A 12,681-nucleotide genomic window follows, 5' to 3' on the forward strand; every position below is an offset into this window, starting at 1 on the left:
TTATATTTGTAAAAAATAGTAGGCGATATACAGTATTCAGTAAGTAAGTATTAATTTCTGAACATTTATTTCCAATACAACAAAGAATGCAAACCATTTAGCATATTTAAATAATCCTGTGGTGATGTGCAAGTTCATACTTCAAGTGTGTAGGAAGATAGTACAGCAATATTGGGACATACTACCAAGTCATGAAATTGCATCTTGATACCAAAAACCTCCTTGTTGTGTACTCTTTGAATTTTCATTTAAATGTTAGAATCTAACTAAATTCATCACTTTAAAATTCAATATTACTTCACTTTAATTAATTTTGTTTTGTTTCAATATACTATATTTGAGATTTTAAAACTGATGTATGTAATGTTAAAATTCTTTCTTATATCTCAACTTATTTTATGCAGAGTCCACTTTAAGTAAGCCATTTGTAGGTTGATTTAACTGAAAAGTGTAAATCTGTGGCCCTAATGAATGGCCCATTGAGTCTGAGCAACATAAGCTCAACCAATAGCGTGAGTTTGCTGTGGGACTATCTGTTTGTACAACCAATGACAGACCGGGGAGTTGTCTAGAATCTGTTCGTTCACAGTGATTATTATTGCAGTTCCATCTTGCACACTTCAGCTTTAAACTTGCATTCTATGTATGGTGGATACAACAACTTCAATACAACAAACATTAATTTCCTTGACATGATGAAGAGGGTACCAACGCAGACTAAACCACCCCTAAAAGTGTGAGGTTTAGATTTGCCTATGTCAGGTATTTTAAAAATGCTTTTGTTTTGCCTCTATTTCTGCTTCGCTGGCAGGATTGAAACAGCCAATCAGGAAAGGTACAAAATGACACAAACCAAATGACACAAACTAAACATTAGTGTTGACAGCAGTAAAGCAGGTCAGAACAGCTGGATTGAGAGGTGATTAACCAACAGGTCATCTCTCACACACAGAGGCCCAGGAGACGGAACCTCTCAGCGGAGATGGTCGGGGTGGCGGTGTGCCTCTCACAGGCATCTGGCTCACATTGCAGCAGCTTCGAGCACTTTTCACTAAGAGACTGAAGTACACTCTTCGCAGTCGCAGAGGCATTTTCGCACAGGTACACTGTAGTCATAGACCAATATATCAGCCATACCAGATAATCAGACAATAAATGGCATCGGCCATTAAAAGAAATTACTACTACACATTGTTTTTGGGATTCTTTTGATCTAATTTAGAAATTATTGTTGAAAGTGCAGCAGACGATGATAATTTAGCAGGTGTGAGGATATTAGTACACAGTAAAGTGTGCATGTTGTATTTATGCTCAGTACAAACTCAGTTAGCAAAAATATATAAAATAGAATCAACAGAATTCCTCTAATGTTAAATATAAGTTAAAGGAAATAAAATTCTCTCATCATTTACTAACCCTCATTCCATGCCAGATTTATCTTCTGCTAAACACAATCAAAGATTTTTAGAAGAATATCTCAGCTCTGTTGGTCCATACAATGTGATTAATGAGGTCCAAAACTTTAAAGCTCCAAAAAGGACATTAAAGCAGCATAAAAGTAATCCATATGCTCCAGTGGTTTAATCCATGTCTTCTGAAGCGACTAAGTCGATTTTGGGTGGGAACAGACCAAAATGTTACTCCTTTTTCATTGTACATCTTGTCATTGCAGTCTCTAGGCATGATCATGATTTTTAGCTCAATTATTATGAATAATTTTCTTTGGAAAATCAACAGCATGTCACATTCAGTATGCTGTCCATAGAGAACACGGAACATTCCTTTAATAACAGACATATAATTGAAAAAGTATTTCTTTAAAATTTGTCTTCCTCATGGTTTGTTGCTGACTTATGAAGTCATTGTGTTTTCAGATTGTTCTGCCTGCAGTTTTTGTCCTTGTCGCTCTGTTGTTCAGTCTCATTGTCCCACCGTTTGGGAAATATCCATCCCTGGAGCTCCAGCCGTGGATGTACGGAGAACAGTTCACATTCTTTAGGTACAAACTTCCCATTTGAGCCAGATAATATAAAGAAAACTCAATTATATACTGCAGATTTCTCACTTATTGCCTTTTTCCTACAAAGCAATGATGCGCCCCATGACCCAGCCATAGAGAACCTCCTGGATGCGCTGCTGGAGCCACCTGGGTTTGGGACCAAATGCATGGACCCGACCAGGTATTGTCAGGGGATACAAGGAAAATGTGTTACTTTTTGTTCCAAGATATAAGTATAATATTTATATAATATAAATATAAATTCCCCTTGTGAGGGGAATAAAAAAGCAGCTACTGTAGCTATTTTCATATATAAAGACAAATTTATACTATTTGATAATGACAGCATGTTAAGAACAAGATCTTTCACGTCACATCGTACAACCTGACTAACAGCAATTGTAAAGGACAGAAGCAAATTGCACAGTATGCACGCATCTTTAGATGATGTAACATGGTGTTATACCTTACTGTGTGCTTCCTCAGTGACCTGGAGTGTGTACAGGAAGTTGGTTCATCGTTTCTCCGGCCTAAGATTCCCTACAGTATGTGGCAGCTCTATAATAAGGGCAACTGGAGTGCAGAGAACCCCTCTCCTGGCTGTGAGTGCAGTACTGACAGTATCCGCAGGATGCTCCCTGACTGTCCAGAGGGGGCAGGAGGACTTCCTCCGCCACAGGTCCTTCTTAATAAATACATTTAAAGTTCACACATTTACCTCTGCCAATGCTTTTTTGCACAATGTCAAGACTGCTCTTTTCCATTCAACAAAAGTGTTGGTTACAACACTGTCAAGCTCCAAAAAGGATTTAAAAAGCACCATAATAGTAGTATCATTAAGTAGTCCATACAAATTGTGCATCTTCTAAAGCCATATTAAACAGGAAGCAATATTGTACGAAAAGACCTAGATTTAGGTTGTAATAAGTCTGCTGTGCTTTCGGCTGTACACAAACAAATCAAAGTTATCATACCATCATGAACAAGCCATATTTGATTGTCAGTGAAGAACGGCATTTAGTTTTTTATACCAATGTTTTTATTTTCATCAAGCAAAGCTATCATATGATTTTAGAAGAGTTAGAATATAGTGCAAAAGTTGTACAGACATTATTCCATGGGAAAGACCAAGTGGACCTTCTGCTTAATAACTCCTTTTGATTTAGCTAGTTGTTTTTCTTTTTCTTAATGAACTATCTCGTTAATACTTGGATTCACACAGTGTATAAGCTCTTCTGAGAAATCAATATATGCTTTTTAAAACAGCACTACTAGTACTGGCTTGATGATCATAATATGTTACCAAAGCCAAAAATGTTTAGTTAGCCACAATTTACTAGCCATTTCTGATTTCACTGTTCGATTCTGTCACGTATGTTCCTTCCATAGATGAAACGATTTACAGGGGACATCCTGCAGAATTTGACAGCTCGCAACATTTCTGACTACCTCATCAAAACATACTCCCAGATTCTGAAAAAAAGGTTACATTTTCATGTTTCTGCTTTACTTAAAACAAATCTGCAAATTACACAGAAGTGTAATGCTTCTCTTTCTTTTGCATCAACCCAGTTTAAAGACCAAAAAATGGGTGAATGAGTTTAGGTGAGTTGATACATTTGCATTTATTCAGAGATCCAAACACACAGCATTTAATTTCTCTTTGATTTGATTTTTATACAGTCTCTGCTCAAATGTCTCAGGTATGGAGGTTTCTCTCTGGGCGCTAAGAGCTCTCAGGCTGCAGGTGAGCCACATCATCTGGAGGAGTCTGTATTGGCCATTAGAAGACGCTACAGTATTGCAGAGGTTTGTCATCTAAGTTTTTTGTTGTTGGTTAATTATTGAATAGCTCATACTTGGTGTCTTGCAGTTGCATTCTTGGCAAGATTCCTGAATACATCAGGTTTAATATTTGTCTGAATTCATTCTTTTGCAGAATAGTTCTTTAGATCTGCTCCTTCACAGACTGCCAGATGTACTTACAGGACTCACCAGCCAAAACAATGTGAAGGTAAGTAAGAGATCTGTCCTCATCAACCTCAACATTCTTATCTCTTAAAGGAATAGTTCCCTTAAAATTTTTTAATCCTGTCAACGTTTACCCTTTAGCCTTGGATGGGCCCGCCAAGAAAACAAATGTATCAAAATATTCATAACTACAGTCTGACCAATGCAAAATAGGTATAGTTTTAAAGAATTGAAGCTGTACTTTACAATGCATGTAGGCATTATGACCAAAACTTAACAAGAGTTTTGAAAATTACAGACAAATCAGAAGTGTTCTGTTTTTATAATTTATTACTAATTTTGCAATGCACATATTATTGTAATCGGTAAAAACATCAAACTGATCAAATAGCCATGTGTCATTTGTCATTGGAAAGCTCTCAAATATTAGAATACCACCAGCCTATTTGTTTTTCTCACAGTCAAAAATATAGCGAGTAAAGCTAAGTACATGTTTTTGACATACATGCTACATGTAAAAAGGTGTTGCTTATTTACTGTGTTTTCGTTTATAAATTAATAACATAAAATATCACATATCATTACTTAGAGGAGGAGGTTATTATCTTTAAAACGAGACCTCATACATCATAATCAAATGCAGATATCATTAGATAGTCTACCCAAAGCACAATGTGCACACAGCACAATATATGCTATTTGGCTGAAAACACGTTAGCTTTACTTGATCAGATAAGTTCATTGGAAATAATGTAGCACGTTGTCCTGCATCATGGAACACTAAACCAATTGTAATATGATTCAGATCTCTGCAACCAGAGGTGGAAGTCATCCAAATATGGGCAGAGAAGTTCATTCACTCTAATTACATATGGTCTCCAGGAGATGCCGCCAAGAACATGACATAGACTCAGTGATGGCTCAAATGACACAGAATGAAACTGAATGAGATCTTGTTACCCATGCCTACATGCTTTGGAGCGAGTGCATACTGTAACAGGGTGAAATGGAGGAGGCGAGAACCAGACGAAGCATCAAAGTAATATTTTATTTAACAAAAAGACACAAACATAAACACATACAGGGAAGCTGCCTGAAGCTCTCTCTCTCTCCCGGACTGCCGCCTCCAGCAGCCTTTATCCCTCTTGTCAGCTTGATTTGCCTGATTATCATCATGGCCCGGCCCGCCCTCCTCCTTGCCACACATACAGTCATTGTTGTATTTGCATGTATAATTAGTTCTTGTGTACAATCATTAGGTTTTATTTGATTGGAGAGGCTTTTGGATACTTGGAGATGTTTTTAGACACCAGGATAAATTATATATGTAATGCCATAATTTTTGATTGTTTTGTTGTATCAACACAAAATTTTACTCAGTTACAGGTGACATGATTAAAGGAACAAAACAAAGGCAGTTTTTCAGAGCTACCTTATTTCCTGAGATATGTAGTCAAATTAGATTTTTTCAGCAGTTTCTTAGGCTGAGAGTCTCATAATTTATCATAGTCTATAGTACATCATTAAAAAAATTGAAAAGTTTTCTTGAAAATTATACCAAGTCAAGTTATAAGCCTATCATTTTGTGAATGCCACTGAAACAGGAAATCTTTTAAAAACACCCTCATGTTGTTCCAAGATGTGGCAAGTTTGAATATAGTAATGGGCAAATGAGATTTAAGAGCTACAGAAGAGGGGAAAATTCCTCACACAAAGCGACCATATGGCTTCAAAATACTTTTTTTTGGTGCTTTGTTTACTTCTTTGGAGTTTGAGAGACCCTGGTTACTCTTTACTGTAAAAGATCAGATCGAATATATTTTTTAAAACATCTCCTTTTTTGTTCCATGGAAGAAAAAAAAAAGTCATCATCCTGGAAAGACAAGGGGTGAAGAAATGCTGATAGAATTAACATTTTTGGGTGAACTATTCCTTTAATTAGGCTGTGATGTGTGCTCTTAGGTCTGGTTTAATAATAAAGGATGGCATGCCATGGCATCATTCGTGAACGTCATGAACAATGGTCTGCTGCGTGCCAACCTGCCTCCTGGGCCAGAAAGACGCAAATATGGAATTACTGCCTTCAATCACCCACTTAACCTCACGAAGGAGCAGCTCGCAGACATGGCCCTGTGCGTAAACTCTGTTTGGAGGTGTAGTTTTGAAACTATAGGCACAGTTGTAGTTCTCTGGCAGTGCTTATTAAAGCCATATTTCTCTCTCTCTCTCTCACTGCAGGATGACCACCTCAGTAGATGTTTTGGTGTCAATATGTGTTCTCTTCGCCATGTCATTTGTTCCTGCCAGTTTTGTACTGTTCCTTATTGAGGAACGTGTCAGTAAATCCAAGCACCTGCAGTTTGTTAGTGGAGTGAAGCCCATCTTGTACTGGACAACCAACTATATGTGGGACATGGTCAGTTTTGCAGCTGTATTGCTCTAAAAATATTTGTGGTGGGTCTATTGACATAGTTTTCATGTTTTAAAAACTGAGTTTTTCATGTGTTGTAGTTGAACTACACAGTCCCGGCCACCATGGTGGTCCTGATCTTCATCAGCTTCCAGCAGGAAGCATATGTATCTGAGAAGAATTTGCCTGCCTTGGTTCTACTACTCCTTTTCTATGGGTAACTGTAACATCATGTGCAATTTATGGGTGTTTCTTTAACTATAGGCACTTTTGGTGCTGTGGACTTTTAAAAAGCAAAATCTCTTGAAACACACTTTTCAAACTCTTACACATTTTTTATAAAAAAATTTTTGGACATACATGCATCAGTGAAGAATTCTTTTTTTCCCCTCCCCTTTTCTCCCCAATTTGGAATGCCCAATTCCCAATGCGTTCTTAAGTTCTTGTGGTGGCGTAGTGACTCGCCTAAATCCGGGTGGCAGAGGACGAATCTCAGTTGCCTCCGCATCTGATAGCGTCAATCTGCACATCTTATCACATGGCTTTTTGAGCGCATTACCGTGGAGGCATAGTGTGTGTGAGGCCCACATTATTCTCCATGGCATCCACACACAACTCACCATGCACCACACCGAGAGCGAGAACCATGCATTATAGTGACCACGAGGAGGTTACCCCATGTGACTCTACCCTCCCTAGTAACTGGGCCAATTTGGTTGCTTAGGAGACTTGGCTGGAGCCACCCAGCATGCCTGGATTCAAACTCCCAACTCCTGGGTTGGTAGTCAGCATCAATACTCGCTGAGCTATCCAGGGCCCCATCACTGAAAAATTCTGTCGATTTTTGGGAACATTCTCACCACAGTGTCATTTCCACCGTATCTCAAATGTATTGTGTTTAAAAGCATTCTGTGGTGGAAATGACAATTATTATTATTTTTTTTATAAATTAGCCCAGTCTTATGTCTTGTTAAATCTAATTTCATAGCTACTCTAGCATTTAATGTATCCTTAATACACACAATTAAACAATATTTTAATCATTTTTTGCATAATTTCTCAAAATCACAACTTGATTGGAAATGACACACAAAACATATTCAGTTCACAAGTGATATTTACATGATTTCAAGTACTGCAACTAAAAAAAAAAAACTTTACTACAGGCTTTATTGTTTGTTGTGATTATGCCATAACTGATAGACAGTTGTAAGTTTTGGAAAATGTATATAAGTAATTCATCATAGTTTAAACATCTTTTAAACAATGTTTCCAAATTTTTAAACATTTCATATTTCTATGATGTATTTTCATAGTTTGAGGTTAAAAGATTTTAAGTCTCAGGCTAAAGCTAAGGTTAAAAACCATAAATGTTTTTAAAATAAAATAAATGAAGGCATGATGAAACATTTCCATATAACTATAATATAGTACAAAATAAAACAGTTGATGTGTGTTAGTTTTAATAAAAATCAACCCCTGGGACATAGAAGTTCAATGTTGATGAAACACCCTCATACCGTTGTACCATTTTCCCTCATTTACATCACAGGAAAGCTTGTTTAATAAAACTGGACCATTCCCAGCATTTACAATCCTTTGGTTGGTCTTTTCCTTTGCAGCTGGTCCATCACTCCACTCATGTATCCGGCCTCCTTCATCTTTTCCGTCCCCAGCACTGCCTACGTGGTTCTCACCTCCATCAACCTCTTCATCGGCATCAACGGCAGCATTGCCACATTTGTTCTGGAGCTATTTATTGACAAGGTGTGGAAAAAAACCCCAACAAAGATGCATTTACAAATGTCCCAGTATTGTTTGTTGTTTTTAATCTTTAGTGTGGATTAGTCACTTTTCATCCCGTTTGTAATGAACCATCCCTCCTCTGATTTATCTTTTATTGTTTACTCAGCATTTGAATGATGTCAACAAGATCCTAAAGAAGGTCTTCCTGATCTTTCCTCACTTCTGTCTGGGTCGAGGTCTCATTGACATGGCCAAGAACCAGGCAATGGAAGACGCATTTCAGCGGCTGGGTAATGTTATAACCACTAACAAAGATGGGCTTTTCACACTTAAATTGTTACCCAGGGTCATTGTAAACCCTGGGTTATCTTGTTCTATGTTTCACTCTGTTCAAACTTTACCTTTGATCAGGAATTAATCCTGTGTATTCAGGTTTACAGTAAAAACCCTGGGTTGACATTCATATTTGCATATCGCTGTTCAGGTTCTGATTTGTTGTATGTTGTTAAACTATTGGTTACATTGTATCATGATATTGTTTCTCATGGTATACCTTTGGCACTGCAATTTGGGGTTATCATTAGTGTTGCCACGGTTTACAGTGATACCGGTTTTACTTGGGACAACACCTGTGTGAAATTTTACACTGGGTAAAAGGGTGTAATATGATGAATGGAACTTCCAATATCAATACAATAGCCTAACGAATAGAATAGCCTTAAATAAAGAATAGTTGCCTAATGAAGAGTTTGTGACCCGTGATAAATTAACATAAATAATGCATTGAAAGCCAAATGTTCTTTACCAACGTATCAAATTACACAGGCAGCAAAGTATGCGCTCTGACAGCAGATGTTTAATTGCATGTAGTGAATATAATGTGCATGATGTGTAACTGGAAGACGTCTTGGATTCAGAATGACACAAGAAATGCTGTTAGACACACAGACACGCGCTTGAAGAAAAACACTTTATTATACTTTTAAGGACAGATGACAGAAAAGCTATAAAGCTATGCATATGTCTGACATGCTGTATGTTCAGAGGCGTGCAGTCTCTTGGAACATGCGTATGTAAAAGTTTCTCACTCTTTCTTTGTTTCAGTCTTCTGAAATTTTTTTTGCAAGAATAGTATCGTTCTACAATAATGCTGTAAATGACCTCAGACATCTCGGCTCAGGAGGTGCTTTTAGTTCAGTTCGCTTTATTTCCACAGAGCAGTTTGTTGTGAGTGCAACTCTGCAGGGTCACTTTATATATAGCCTATACATCTGTGACTAAATCATAAAATAATACAAAAACACATTCACCTCGAACCATGATTTAAATTTCAGTGAGTATTATCATCATTATAATTATATATATATATAATTATAACTTTATTATGCTTACATTTATAATTGTTTTTAGACCTTAATTTGTATTAGTATTTTTCTGCCTGTTGTCATAGATGGATACATATATATATATATATATATATATATATATATATATATATATATATATATATATATATATATATATATAATATACATACACTGTGGCCAAAAGTTTGGAATAATGTACATATTTTGCTCTTATGGAAAGAAATGTGTACTTTTATTCACCAAAGTGGCATTCAACTGATCACAATTTATAGTCATGACATTAACAATGTGAAAAATGTATATTACAATTAGGGCTGTCAATCGATTAAAATCTTTAATAAAATTAATTACATGGTGTCCCGATTAATTAATCGCATATACAAATATTTGCTGAGAAAGCCCCTCATATAACAATAATTCAATATATAAAGATTATACATATTAATATAAATATATAATTATACATAGTAATCTTTAAATATTAAAAATATATATATATATATATATATATATATATATATATATATATATATATATATATATATATATATATATATATATATATATAATAAAAAATGTTCAGATAATTAAAATACATTACATTCTTGTGGCAGAAGAGTTAATCATTGATAAGACAATACAAAAAGCGACTTTAGAATACAATGTATTGTTTACTACCATATTATTGAACATAAGTCAATCATTGGTATACAGTTCACAGCAATCCATTACACAAGTGAATTTGTCAATCAGTTGGAGATTTATTATGAGGGCTAGTTTAAGAGCCCGTCAATTTACACCTGCGTCAGACATGCTTGTGTAGCGTCTCGGGTGTGTTGTGTCATAAATATAAAATGTTTAGGTCACTGTGTCAAGTTCAGAGTTTCCGCTAGAAAAAAATGGTGAGGTTTCGTTTTACGGACATTTTGATGATATGCCGGTCAAATATATCGCCTCTTAATTAGTCAAGTTGAGGAAAACTGGAGACAGTCTATGTAACTTAAAAAATGACATAATCAGGCCGTATAGAATGCAACATATTATTATTAGCTTAACTTTCAAATAGACGAAAAAAAAAACATGAACGTCCGATTGGCGTCAATCAACGCCAATTGTTTTTTTACTGTGGTTTCACACACATTCACTTTTTGAAACATTGAGGCACGGATGTACCTAATACAAATAAATAAAACATCTCCAGTTAACTAGCAGATCATTCATTTAGTCCGTTATTAAATAAGAGATCTAGCGCTAAAATCTGTTGTTTTTGAAATCAAGCTGAGCGCTCGTGTCCGCTGCTATCAGTTGCATGGACGACGCGCTGCGCGAGTTGCGCAATCTTCACTAGGACGCGCGTTTCAATCTATCGCCGTTGCGGAGACTCTCACTCTTCCGGTGAAATCACAAAATAAAATGCACACAAACGTGTCCCTGCTTGATATGTAACCATGCACTGATGGACATAGGCTATTCAGTTTTGATGATAGAGAAAAAAAACTGCACGAATGCGCGGATTAGAAGCACTGATCTATCTATAATGAGATGTTCCTGATTCACCATCGTCTGGCCTCTGAAAAAAGCTTATAAAGCTAGTCTGCCTGGGCCTGGCCATATTTGAAACGTCTCACTCAATCGTTCGTTGTTTAGGTCTATATTGCAGCCGTTTTAGGCGTGCGCTTTATTTGAAATGCAGCATGCGATGTTGTTTCATAACTTTCAAACGATAGAGCCTGTTCCTTTATAACATAGCAAGAGATCGGTGTATTTTTGCTTTATACATTTTAGGCTTATTCTCAAATTCAGATTGTGTTAGGGGGACGGGATTATTAGGCAATTTTAATCGGACAATTTGACCGGAGAGATTTAATTTTGTCGGACATTTAATTTTTTTACCGGCCAATGTCCGGTAATTACCGGACAACAGAAACCCTGGTCAAGTTAAATATAGTTTAATACTCAATCTTTAAACACATCTTGAGATCCATTAGTTCGCATTTGCACTCCTTCAAGTGTTTTGAACGCAAGAACGTAACGTATGTTTGTGTTGTGTGTCTGCTGAATGTTGTTTTCTTCACTGTATAAACTGTGCGTTGCTCATACAACTGAAATTTCACTTACTGCCCTTTGGAGTAAACAGGCGGTACTACAAGCTTGCATTTCTCAGGAATCTCCCCTATTATGGTCTGAGGGCAGTGCGATTAATTGCGTTAAATATTTTAACGCGTTATTTCTTGTCAAATTAATAGCATTGAATTAACGCGTTAAATCAACAGCCCTAATTATATTTTGAACTACAAAGAGTTCTCATTAAAAAATCTCCATGTGCAGCAATGACAGCTTTGCAGATCCATGGCATTCTAGCTGTCAGTTTGTCCAGATACTCAAGTGACATTTCACCTCACGCTTCCTTTAGCACTTGCCATAGATGTGGCTGTCTTGTCGGGCACTTCTCACGCACCTTACAGTATAGCTGATCACACAAAATCTCATTGGGGTTAAGATCCATAACACTCTTTTCCAATTATCTGTTTTCCATTGTCTTTGTTTCTTTGTCCACTCTAACCTTTTCTTTTTGTGTTTTCTGTTTCAAAAGTGGCTTTTTCTTTGCAATTGTTCCCATAAGGCCTGCACCCCCTAGTATTCTGTTTACTGTTGTACATGAAACTGGTGTTGAGTGGGTTAGGGTTGGGCGATGTCCCCTAAATTGGCAGTTGACGATGTTGACAGTAAAACATCGCGATGGACGATGATATCGTCAGTGGGGTGGGGTGGGGCGGGGCGGGCTTTATCAGTAGGTTGCACGTGAAGCATTTTTTTTTTTAGCTTTCACTTAAGAAGAGTTGTGCACTTTTTATTTTAATATATCTCTTTACATAAATACTTTCCATTTAAAAACTATAATTTCGTTATTTTACTCACTGATGAGCAAAAGGTCGAGGCAGAAATGACCATTTACCTGCAGGAAATGGCCATTGATGGGGAAGAGGACCCGCTGACTTGGTGGAAAACGAACGACAAAAGGTTTCCGTTCATGGCAAGATTAGCACGGAAATATCTGTGCATATGTGCTACCAGTACTCCATCAGAGCGGGTCTTCAGCACAGCGGGTAGTGTAGTTACTCCAATCCGCAGCTTATTAAAACCAGATAAAGTGAATATGTTGGTATTTCTGGCCAGAAACATCGAAA

At 36.8% G+C, this 12,681-nt stretch overlaps 1 protein-coding gene across 1 annotated transcript in view; it reads left to right on the forward strand.

The window, feature by feature from the left end:
• abca7 (ATP-binding cassette, sub-family A (ABC1), member 7) overlaps nt 1-12,681 on the forward strand; it is a 60,827-nt gene that overhangs the window by 32,348 nt on the left and 15,798 nt on the right. Inside the window, exons 27-40 of the mRNA XM_052101202.1 lie at nt 812-835; nt 953-1,101; nt 1,875-1,999; nt 2,088-2,180; nt 2,486-2,678; nt 3,389-3,483; nt 3,572-3,604; nt 3,703-3,808; nt 3,939-4,013; nt 5,933-6,102; nt 6,209-6,386; nt 6,482-6,597; nt 8,003-8,147; nt 8,293-8,416. Coding sequence (XP_051957162.1) covers nt 812-835; nt 953-1,101; nt 1,875-1,999; nt 2,088-2,180; nt 2,486-2,678; nt 3,389-3,483; nt 3,572-3,604; nt 3,703-3,808; nt 3,939-4,013; nt 5,933-6,102; nt 6,209-6,386; nt 6,482-6,597; nt 8,003-8,147; nt 8,293-8,416 — 1,626 coding nt within the window. The remainder of the gene's footprint in view (nt 1-811; nt 836-952; nt 1,102-1,874; nt 2,000-2,087; nt 2,181-2,485; nt 2,679-3,388; nt 3,484-3,571; nt 3,605-3,702; nt 3,809-3,938; nt 4,014-5,932; nt 6,103-6,208; nt 6,387-6,481; nt 6,598-8,002; nt 8,148-8,292; nt 8,417-12,681) is intronic.

Source organism: Xyrauchen texanus, chromosome 32, assembly GCF_025860055.1.
Source record: "Xyrauchen texanus isolate HMW12.3.18 chromosome 32, RBS_HiC_50CHRs, whole genome shotgun sequence".
Lineage (NCBI taxonomy): Eukaryota > Metazoa > Chordata > Actinopteri > Cypriniformes > Catostomidae > Xyrauchen > Xyrauchen texanus.